The sequence below is a fragment of the Berghia stephanieae genome, chromosome 2 (genome assembly GCF_034508935.2).
Source record: "Berghia stephanieae isolate SIO BIC M18660-M18661 chromosome 2, UCSD_Bste_1.3, whole genome shotgun sequence".
Lineage (NCBI taxonomy): Eukaryota > Metazoa > Mollusca > Gastropoda > Nudibranchia > Aeolidiidae > Berghia > Berghia stephanieae.
This window is the reverse complement of record NC_088361.1, coordinates 41,154,444-41,166,627: the sequence shown is the minus strand read 5'-3', so window position 1 is coordinate 41,166,627 and position 12,184 is coordinate 41,154,444. Positions and strand designations below refer to the sequence as shown.

General features: G+C 35.6%; 1 protein-coding gene across 1 annotated transcript; it reads left to right on the top strand.

The window, feature by feature from the left end:
• The first annotated feature begins 3,642 nt into the window (after nt 1-3,642).
• On the top strand, nt 3,643-12,184 carry LOC144964885 (methyltransferase-like protein 27). Its single transcript, XM_078899617.1, has 5 exons — nt 3,643-4,063; nt 5,170-5,301; nt 6,002-6,137; nt 8,152-8,244; nt 11,833-12,184. Exons 1-5 carry the CDS (start codon nt 3,941-3,943, stop codon nt 12,036-12,038), a joined length of 690 nt encoding a protein of 229 aa, XP_078755743.1. The 5' UTR covers nt 3,643-3,940; the 3' UTR covers nt 12,039-12,184.

Genomic DNA, 12,184 nt, shown 5'->3' with positions numbered 1-12,184 from the left:
TGAGACAACGTTTAAAATTAGAGATTGGCTGTAATAAACAAACGTGCTTTTTTGTAAAAACATGGAATCGGGAGTACTCCATTCTGTAATGACAACAGACATGGAAGAAAATATTCGTGAATCCATCAATGATTTTGATATGTTGTCATAATTTATTGCCGGAGAAGATTTAGTCGCCCAGGAGGCACACTGCTATGAAATTTGCCTTACATGATACTTAAAAAAGAAGCTTTAAAAGTTGTCACTGCTGATGATAATGATGATGTCACAGTTCTTGAAAGAATTCGAGCTTTTGCTAACATTATATCTTTTATAGAAGAGAACCCTGCAAAAAATGTGACGATCGACATGAACCACTGTGGAGCTTATTTCCAGAATTGTCAAAAGTGTCCCAAAAACTCATCAAGTGTTCATGTAAGAGAGAATGGATCGGCACCCAATGCAAGTGTTTAAGGTCCGGTTTGCCTTGCACGTACTTGTGTAGATGCAGGGGGTGTTAGGTCAGAACAGTAATGAGTAAAATTATCTCTCTCCTTCTCTCTCTCTCTCTCTCTCTCTCTCTCTCTCCCTCCCCCCTCACTCTCTCTCTCCGTCTCTCCCACTCACTCCCTTTCCCCCTCTCCCTCTTATATCTACTAGTTACAACACGAAATAACCATCAGTTAGCTACCGTAAATGGTTACCAGTGTATTTAAAGTTTTAGAACGCACATTGTATTATCGTGGTTATTTCCTCGGATAAGTAATGCTATATAGGAAAAAATAAAAGTGCTAAAAACGCACTGTTATGATAAATTGCCAGAGTGGTTCTATATCAGGTGTTATTTATACGGGTCTTAGCTACCTATATGCCAATTTTCAGGATTTCAACCCCAATGTGCACGGTTTTAGCCTACTTTTCCCTAATACAATGAATATGAAGAAAATATATTTTTACGCAACGGTTCACAAAGCAGACATGGTATAAGAGTATAATCGGTGCGTATTTCTCTATTGGTTAAAATATTGACATGTTCAATACACAACTATTACATTGTCGTTTAAAAAAATATGTTAAGTCTCAAAACGACTGTAACAATATCCTAAGTATCACAAAGTCAAACTACGGGTCCTTTTTTTTTACTCTACTAGTAAAAAGCCCGCACTTTCGCGGGAAAAGACCTATTTTCATTCGATATTACCTGAATCATTTTCTTGATTAGCTTGATTACGATTAGATGCACACTTAAATCGATGTGCTTGTCGTCGCTGCCATGCTTTAATTCGGCATGATTTTAGTTTATCAGTCAGTAGATATCAATATCAATAAGTCACAAGTCTTTACCACGCTTGACTTGGGAGGCCTTCCGAAGGCTCCTACAAAGGGAAAAAACTTGAATAATAATCCCTCAACTAACCCCAAGAAAAAGTAAAACCTAGAGTACCTTTAGCTAACCCTAATAGGAAAATAAACACCCTAATATTATGACTAACCCTAATAGAAAAAAAACCCTCAGACTGCTTTGCACTACCTTTCAATACTTCACAAATTAAAATGGCGGCCGAGAATTAAAACAATGGTCAAATTAGAAATTTTTAAACTTTCACAAATCTATCAAGGTTTGTTCTAGAGTTTTTAAAATGCTTCTTTATGATGACAAATTGAATAAATAAACGTCTGACAAAAGATCTACGGTAAAAATACAAATTGAAAGAATACAGGGGATGTAGGAGCTTTCGGAATGTCTCCCCTTTACCTAACTTATGTGAGGTCAAATGAAAATCTGAAGCAGACGCGAAAAATATCAAGTTTATTCGGGCTAGAAGCTAGGCAGATACAATTGCCAGTTTGCCGACAACGTTTAATTAAATATTTTCCAGGGCAATAATTATCACATCGATGGCATAAAAACGACCGTAATATCAGCAGTAATATTAGTTGACGTTGTTAATCGGTGAAACTTGTTTAAAATTTGTGTACATCCGAATATTTTCATGTGATCAAGTGAATAATATCACTATGAATGCCACGATTTGCTGAAAAATGCCAACACACACACACACACACGTGTATACACCACACACAACACACACACACAAACACACACACACACACAAACACACACACAAACATACACGCAATTAGAACATACTACTACATAACAACACTGATCACCGCTAAATCAACAACTCAACGGAAGTAATAATAATACTTGAGTCATAAATAGATGACGCAAACTGACAACTTTTTACAGTGTCGAAATTAGTTGATTTTGAGAGTGTTAGTGTCGTCGGTACATATTTTATGCTATCTGTTTGACTCAACGAACTTTCAAACTGACTTTAAATTATAAAAGGAAATCAAGTTACCTGTTTATCTATCTGTAAAAAATATATTTCTAATTTTCAAATCTTCCAGTAGAGTTGTGCGCCATATCACTTTTTTTATTGACTCAGATAAGCACAATGTTCTCCACAATGCTTTATTTTTTAAAGAAAGGAAAACCCTGTTATGGAATAAAAAATTAGTGGCCAAAATGAAAGATGTTTTGTCCCGGTCCGACAGCATGGCACAAGTGGTAACCAGTGGTGCATGTAACATACTTTTAGTCACAATAAATAAAAAAAAACTGGTGAAATATAAATGAAGAGTCATGGTGCAATCGTTCATTCCGTTTGTGTTGGTTTTGTCTTGCAGGAAAGAAGTGGATGTTGCTCAGCTCTTTGTTATTGCTTTTAGACAACCATTTTAATTATTAGTTCTCACTAAATTATATCAATCAGACTTAAACGCTCAAGGTTTTGTGTGCTGGTGCATTATATCTGGCTGGCGGATGTTGTGAGTATTTTGCCTCAACGCATATCAATTGATTTGTGCTTTTAGACTGGCTTAACCGAAAGGGTGTTGAAATGCGGAATCCAAATATCTCAAGAATTGAAAAAGAATCTCGTTAATATGCAAGCATAAGCATTTTTTAAAAACATGTTATATGTGTTTAGTCGTAGTATATTTCTTTCAAAATAATGAAATCGGCTGTTTGAAATTATTATTCTTCTATCGATATTTCCTGAAAAATCATAATTTAAAAAAACCCAACGGGTTTCTATGTTAAAAAATAAAGTTTACTTGAATGAAATCAGCCAGAAAATGTGTCTGACATCATCCCGCAGTTAAGCAGTTAACTGCCATATTCTAGAAAAAATGCCCATTTAAAAATTGGTCAGAAAACTAGTTCTTCAAATATCGATCGATTTAAATGATACGCTTTTTGGTATAAACTCTCAAACCTGGGACCTCGCGAGGTCCCATGTTTGAGAATTTTGCCAAGTCCCAGTTTTGAGAATATTTGCCCAGACGAGGATGATTTAAAACGATCGATATCGGTAGGACGAGTTTTCTGGCCAAATTTTTAAATATTTGCCTCACCGGAATACGACAGTTAACTGGTGAAGAGAAAGGTGAAGCATTGAAAGTACTTGGTGAAGATGGAGTGCGGATGAAAAAAGGTGAGGGTGGGGGGGGGGGGGGCGAGATGGTTATAGATCTCTATCCATATGTTATCATCTTCACAACATCGATATAGATAAGTAGATAGTTGCCAAAACTCGTCTTAACTGGTTCTTGCTGAGTTACGTTACAAATCGGTCATGTCAAACTCGTTCCGGACCGAAAGGTACTATAAATGGCGTGTCGCGCGGGGGAAAGACAGATTATGACAAATTCAATCACAACTTGATTCTAACTACCACCCCTTTGCAACCGTGTTTATTTGACGACTTTAGTCAAAGCAAATCAAGCTTAAACGACTTAGCGGTTTGAATTATTTTCAATTCTATATTGTTGAGAACAGGTTTAGTGTTTTGAGACTTACAAGTTTTGTTGAAAAGAAAACATATTGCGTTTCGTTTCTTTATACTTTTAAAAATAATTTCGGAAATATTACAAGAAAACATTTTTTAAAATGACGGAACAAATAGTGCAACTTGCAAAAGATCACCTCGCTGAAGCATACAAAGATGGCGGACAGTCAGATATCACAGCCGATTTCTACAGCCAGTGGGCAAAGGATGATTATTATGAAAAGGTAAATTTTTTATTTATTAATATTTAAACGTTCAGGCAATTCCCCAGTTGTTTCATACGCTGTTCGAATACTATTCTATTTGTTTTATTTCTGATGGTTAGTTTGCATCAAAACACTCTTGAACTAAGGCCATTAAGGAGGTAAGATTTTATTAGAAAAAAATCAAACGCTTTTCAAGTAAACTAGATTTTGTTGAGGGAAAAACAAATCCCAATTGTGCCAAGGGCACTAACATAATATTCAGTCTAAATAAATAAGTAAAACATGTATTTGAACGTAGACACAATATAAAATGCCCATGGAGTTTGTTGTGTTTGTATTTATAAAATGATTTCTTTATGTTAATATTCAAAATAAAACAAGATAAATAAAGATTCTTGTAATAAAAATATTTTCAAATAGTACATAATCTCTACTACAGACTATGATTAAAACTTTAACATTTTGGCTTAACGAGTTGGCTCGGCCATTAATCGATAAAACATACCGTAGAAGTTATTCCTCAATAGTAATTGGAGCAGTTTATCACATGAAGCCAAATAAATTCCGGAATTAATTCTGTATTTTATTTCAATTTTTAAAAAATCAATATGTATCTTTTTGGATTTGGGGGGGGGGGGGGGGGGGGGTTAGAGTCAAATAATTTATTTTAATCTTGAGCTTTTATATAGCGCAATATCCACTAAACGTGCTCAAAGCGCTTTACAAGGGTCCCTAGCCAACAGCAGCACGTAACATGTAGAACGTGACATGACGCCTTTTAGGCGCTATTGCATATTTTTTTCGGACAGAGACAACACTGTTAACGTAACGGCCAGGTACTCATTTTACACCTGAGTACGGTGAGAGATTGTGAGTAAAGAGCCTTTTCCGAGGACGCAACTATGCGTCGAGCGAGGCTCGAACCAAGGAACTTCCGATCCGAAAGCGAGTGTCATACCACAAGACCACATAGCCGCACAATAAAGCAACTTTGTTATGCCTGTCACCATGAAAAAAGTCTGAAGCAGATGTTAGCTGATAAAATTATTGGTTCTTCAGGGATTGCGCTTTTGAGCCAAATTTGTCTCGAGTTGAGGTGTCTTATGTAACCTTTCCTTCTACAGCATTTAAACAAAGATTTGTACGCCGGACCTCGAATCGCTGCCCAGGCTGTGGCTGACTTCTTCCATGCGTCCGAAAGAGACAATGTGAAAATTCTGGATGTGGCCGCTGGAACGGGATTCGTCGCTGAATTTGTAAGGGCTTTTACATTATATTATAATAGTGGATAATATGTCCGGAATATGATTATTCTGGTGGAGATGCTGGTGGTGGTTCTCACGGTAGTGATTAAATTCAGCTTTGGTAGTGATGAAAATATAGTACCTGGTGATGAGGTTGGTGATTATGATGATGGCAATGATAATTATGATTATGAAGATGATGATGATGACGACGACGACGACAACGATTATGAAGATGATGATGATGATGATGATGATGATGATGATGATGATGATGATGATGATGATGATGATGATGATGATGATGATGATGATTCAAACGATTATGTATATAATGATAACGATGATTATGATTATAATGATAACAACAATGATGACAATCATAATCGTGATGATAACACAACTTGATTCATGCCACCTTTACTTTCACCATTTTTAAAAACTCCGCTTTATTCTGTAAAAAATACGTATTTAAAATTTTTGGCCAGACAATTTTTCCTTAAAATATCGACCAATTAAAACGACCCCCATCTTGGCAATAACTGGTACTTTACGGAAAGTTTTTGACAAGATGAAGTTCATTTTAATCGATCGATATTTGAAGGATAGGTTTTCTGGCCAAAAGTTCATACACTTGTTTTTTTTTTCAGAGTGAAGTAGAATTAGTCATAAAAAATGAATGCTTGACATCAAATATTATAATCCATCCCAGCTGATGAACCATGGGTTTTCCAATATCGATGCCTTAGACCCAAGTGAAGGCATGTTGCAAAAAGCCAGAATGAAAAATGTCTACAACCATCTCATTTGTAGTTACTTGGACAAAAACAAGCTGCCTGTTTTGGAAGGTATGTAGCTTTTTTGAAATCTCCTGTTTGAAACTTTTTGGCAGTTGAAGGCTTTGATTTGACATGTTCTGACAGTCAAGGGTCACTAAATGGATCTATAGATAGTATGCGCTTGGCTAAGAAGCTCACAACATTGCCATCCGGAGGTATAACCAACACACAAAACTCTGTGTTACCATGAACTTTTATAGTCTGGATAATACAGTGAAGTGAGAATTACTCATTGTGGATGGCAATAAACAATAACAAAGACCAGAGTGACGTCAACTTCATTCTATCTATATATGAAGTCCCGCTAAATCTAAAAGGTAGCAAGCAACTGCTATTGCCATTTTCACGCTTTAAACACTGGGTTAAATTTTAACTCCATGGGTCTAATGGCGCTGAAGGACTGCTTCATTTTAAATATGTGAAATCATTCTTTTAAAAACCAAAATGTGACCCATCGTCTCAAAACGGTTTTATGTCGGGATGAACCAGATGCTAAAATGTCAATTTAAAGCTAAACTTTTGGTATTCGGCGCACTGAATTATGCTATTCAATTTTCTCAACAAAACACACAGACTCAACGCAAGTCTGAGATTTCTGGATATAAATTCAATTTTCTGCATCTTTATTATTCCGACATAATACCGTTTTGAGGCGAGGGGTCACAAATGAAAAAAAAGTGTTTTCTTAGACTGCGGCTATTGAACCAGGTGCACCAAATCTTAGTGTAAATCTCTTAGTGTAAATGGCACAGTTAATACCTTCCACGAGTGAGGTCATTTCACTTCACAGCGTCTGTTGGTTTTTTTCTTATGATTAACAAAGCTCGGTGGGTACTCCCAATCACATGATCTTTATTCTGTGGATTGTGCTATATACGGGATTTGCGAAATGAAAGAGTCTACTTTAATGGTACTGCTCCATTCACTAAAGAGGCGCTTAAAGAAGTAATGAATAACTTGCTAGAAATAAGTATAAAGGAAAGCAATCACACCATAAAAACAGAGACTAGCCGGTTTGTAATTGAGGTGACGGAGCATAACTAAATATGACGCAGAAATCACAAGTCTATGGTGTTTTAAGAAACAAATGGCTTTTGCTAAAATCGCTATAGCTTTTACTCATGAGTTAGACAAATTAATGGATTTATAAAAAATACAAAGTTTACTGGACAGTTGAAATAGTATAACTAATTAGTTTTGAAATTGGTGAGTTCCTTTTTGTCTATAAGAGGCACAAACAGCGCTTACTTTTCTTCGGGACACCCTATTTGTGACCCCTCGCCTCAAAACGGTATTATGTCGGAATAATAAAGAAAATTGAATTTATAGCAGAAATCTTAGACTCGCGTTGAGTCTGTATGTTTTATTGAGAAAATGGAATATCATAATTTAGTGCGCTGAATACCAACAATTCAAAATTTTGACCAGTCTAGCTTTAAATTGACATTTTAGCATCTGGTTTATCCCGACATAATACCGTTTTGAGACGATGGGTCACATAATAACAAATGCGTAATTTTCTACAAAGCATTTCCATGACCATTTAATAAATTCGGATTTTATACAATTTTACGAGGGAACGTGGAATAGAATTTGCTCTATATCCAGGAGGTACCTTTTCGGTGGCCTCTCCATGTCCTTGAATACGTAACCTCGCTTTAGTTCATTTGAGACCCCTCCCCACGACTGACACCAGGGTTATTCCATTCTTCCCTTGGAGAAGACCTTTAAAATGTCCCGTACTGATGAATATAAAGAATTTTATCTTTATTATATTCAATTATTTGATTTATGAGTTAGACATGGTCAACAAAATTACAATCCTTCTTCAACCCAGCAACCGACCGACCAAAACTCCATTTCAACTTCGTCAATAGCAAGGTAAAATCAAGGTTGTGAAAAATCAGGTAGTTTAGTGTGACTTCGCCCTTTAGGTATACCATCATGACATAGAATTAGAGAGGAATGAATCAGAGTTTGTTCCATTATACAGTCATTCATACTCTTATCAAACACCCCACAGATACCTACGATTGTGCCGTGACCTCGGGAGGTATGGGTGAAGGTCACATCCCATACACAGGCCTCGATCAGCTGATTCGTGTCGTCTCGCCCGGTAAGTTGAAGACTGTCGAAAATGTCAATGTCAAAAATTACGTCAATGACATTATATGAATAAGAGACATACCAGGAATGTGAGTTCGTCTGAATTTGAGAGACCTTGAGACGTATTGTGAACTATAGGGAAAATTAAAGGACAAGGAAATTTCCTTATAAGTTCAATTTCCTCAAAAAAGAACCCTACAGTATATCGTTATTCGAAGAACGAACGTTCAATACAGGTAGAACAATTTGAAATCGAAGGTGTTATTGACAACTTCTTGAATAAATACTGTAGGGCAAATAAATTTTAGCTATTTGATTTTATTGCACAATCGAATGAAAGTGTTATTGTTGATTCTTGGAAATGCCAATGAAATAATATGTAACTTGTGTAATGCCTAGATGATTAGCTTTATGAAATAATATATACATAAAGCTAATTATCGAGGCATTACGCATTCTTCCATGACCACAGATCCGTTAACTTGTTTTTGGTGAAGGCACTTTTTACTATAGCAATTCAATTGATTGCACTTCTTTTTGATAAGAAAAAACGATTGAAAATATAACATACAATTTTGAAAACAATAAAGTTTTGGTTTGGCTACCTTATTTGCGCCGAAGAATTTTAATGAATAAACAGCTCTTCCTCAATAAAAATTCGTTTCAAGAAGACATAGCTGTAAAAGAATGTAGAAAAAATATAAAAATGAAACAGTGAAATAATAGCATGTTTTTGGTGAAACGAATTGTTTTTGTCATGACAAAGGTGGATATATTCAGGTCTGATAAACTTTTAACACTGTTGTCATAGACAATATTTTGCGTTGGTTCGAGAGTACGACAATGCGATCAAAACATGTTGGGATATCAGACCTGCAAATAAGTATACGGAGACTATAGTTGATACAGCATAATAATTTGTGAATCACATTTCCATCGTTTCCTATTGCCTAATGCCCTTTGCAAAGCTGTATTCATTTTCCCAGCATATAACCAATTGTTTAAAATATCTATTACAGTATCTCTAGCAGTCCGCTTACTATAAGTGGGGTACTAATTCACAATATTCCATTGTTTGTAAAGGGCTTTATCAAAACACAAAAGTATCGGGGTCAACGTTTGGGACCATATTTTAAAGTATGCTGTCACTCACCACGCTGATGTCCCAATTATAGTCAGATTTTTAATAAATGGCGCGTGTTTTTCTTCTTTTTCTCAGCTGCCCCTCAATGCACAGCTGTAAAAATTTGTATGAACCGCTGAATCAATTTGTCTTAATAAAAAATTTTTTTTCATGAATTTTAAAACAATAGGAAAGGATTTCGTTTATTACAGCTATAATAAAATCGATAACAGGTGAGGATCGGAACTCATAGAAGATTTAAATTACCAAAATCATGAATTTTCCGCATATCCATTTTGAAGGAATTCGTTAAACTGGAGTGTTCGGTTAATTGAAGCTTATACGATATACGTGCAGTATTTGAATATGAAGCAACGAATGGCAATTATTAACTTTCAGACATCTAAATTTTATAACTATCAATACACATTGCTGGTGAATACAAACGAAAGTGAACATAACGCGCTTCCAATATAATTTTGATTGCAAAAGTTTGAGAAATAGCTTGTGTTTTTGTCAAAGAGGATTACATAAATTTATGTAGACTGGTCAAAAGGAAAAATTCATCAATTATGAGACAGTGTCTCTTCAAACATGTGTTCAACAATAACAACAACAACAACAACAACAACAACAACAACAACAACAACCACCACCACCACCAAGAAATACTGGACACATCAATCAGGACAGTCTGATGACGGGGATGATGAAAAGGAAAAATGAAACGACTACAGAAAGATTCCGAGCATCACTCTATCCAATGAAATGTAATTTTCCTCTAGTTTGCGAAGCTTGAGGTATGCCTTTTCTCAGTCTACTCTTTGTTATCATTTATTGCCTCGTCGGTGAGAGTAAATTTTATGTTCCTCCTCTCAATCATTCCCTCTACTTAGGCCCAATGACCTCCATTGGATTGCGCTCACAGTGATATGGGGGAAGTCGCGCAACCTCGTGTGAAAACTCCCTGATTAGACAGTCTGCTTTGAAAGCTGTTTCCGGTTCATTTCTTTTTTTTTTTACTAAGGAGTATAGTTAGCATTTTGATAAATGGTCAGAATATGTAGTACTGTCTGATTGAAACCATGAAATCATGTCAGCTGCAGCTTTTATATTTGCCAAAGTTGGAGACTTAAAGTGACCATGGTCCAACGAATGGTAGCGCTGTCCAATACAATACAGCTGGGTGTTTCAATGGAGGGTAGCAAACGATATTTAGTCAGTCTTAAAACACCTTTGCATTGACCCCAGAATAATATTCCAGATGATGCAGAGAAGAAAAAATGGCATGGCATCCTTTTAAATATCCAGCATCATCACCACCTGCAAGATTAACAATGATTCTATGTCCAGAACCCATGGGCCTTTTTCTGCTTGAATAATCAGACGTCCAATATTTTTTCGAATGTATATTTACGCTCACCCATGCATCTTTGGATGACATCCATATCAAAGTTATCTATGATCCTTTTCCTGCCACTTCGTTCTACACTGGTGACTCTCTGTCGTTGATTTGTGAAATTCCAAATCCGTTGCCGTCCTCTTTAATGACTTATCGATAAATGCAAGAAGACTTCTTTTCGCAGCTTACGAGAGTGGAACCGATAGAGATTCCGTCCCGTATCGTTTTGTTTAAGAGCCTAATATGTTTTTAAAACCTTTAAAGGCCCTGTGAAACGTTCATGCATATACATAAATTTGTCAAAGTTAAATAAACAGTGTTTGTTAATATGACAATATTGAGTATACAATCACTATTTCAAATGATTTAAAGCGAGAGATTTCATATCAGTCTTTGGTAATTGCGACATGATATATATAATATGTCATAAATAATAAATGCAAAATTTAATACAGACTACATAAGTTTATAACACTTAAAGCGAATTGTTATTATTTGGAAAGAAGTATGACGTGAACTCATAATCACTACGCCAGCACAAGATTTTTTGGAAAAACAATGAATTCATTCACTTTGTGGTGCGTAACAAGTTTTCATTTTTTACACTGTAAAATTTCTCATTTTATGTCAGCTGTTTTAAAGTAGTTTTTTTTTATAGGTCTTAAAGAAGAATTTTAAAAAAATATAGCATCAATACAGTCCAAAATCTAGATTCAGTTAAGACAAATTGATCGAGAGGTTGACACAATTTTTTACAACTTTTGATAGAGGGACAGCTGAGAAAAAAACACAAAAACACGCGCCATTAATAAAAAATCTGACTATAGTGTTAGAAAATAAGATGTAAAAGAGAATCGGACAATGCCATTTAATTGTCATTGTGTCAAGGATTGCGTTTGACATCTCGGTTTTACAAACATGATAAAATATGTTGTGGAGAATCGACCCTTCCGCTATGTCAAAGCTAAGGCTTTTACAAGTATGATTGAATCATTCCTATCGTTTCTTCATCTGACATTGATTTTTTGGATTTATCATCAACACACTTATGGCCTTTGTTTCTTTATCTTCAGGTGGTCTTATCTGCATCGTGATGAGGGAGGAGTATCTGAATCACAGCCAGTACAAAGATAAACTGGAACCACACATGGAAAAACTCTGCAACGAAGGAAAATGGGAACTCGTGTCAAAGACGGTTGTACCCAACTATTGTTTCGACCTCAATGGCCTGGTTTACAAGTTTAGAATACTTGAGGGAAAATATAACAATGCATATTAGAAGTTTAATATGATGCTATTATCTTGGATATATGTAAATACTATAAATAATAATAATGATATGAAGAGAGAGAGAGAGAGAGAGAGAGAGAGAGAGAGAGAGAGAGAGAGAGAGAGAGAGAGAGAGAGAGAGAGAGAGAGAGAAAA

What these genes read in the sequence shown, in the direction of transcription:
- LOC144964885 (XM_078899617.1), top strand. Translation starts at nt 3,941, where the DNA reads ATGACGGAACAAATAGTGCAACTTGCAAAAGATCACCTCGCTGAAGCA. An exon ending in AGGATGATTATTATGAAAAG is followed by an intron (nt 4,064 to 5,169) that starts GTAAATTTTTTA and finishes TTCCTTCTACAG; the next exon opens with CATTTAAACAAAGATTTGTA. An exon ending in CGGGATTCGTCGCTGAATTT is followed by an intron (nt 5,302 to 6,001) that starts GTAAGGGCTTTT and finishes AATCCATCCCAG; the next exon opens with CTGATGAACCATGGGTTTTC.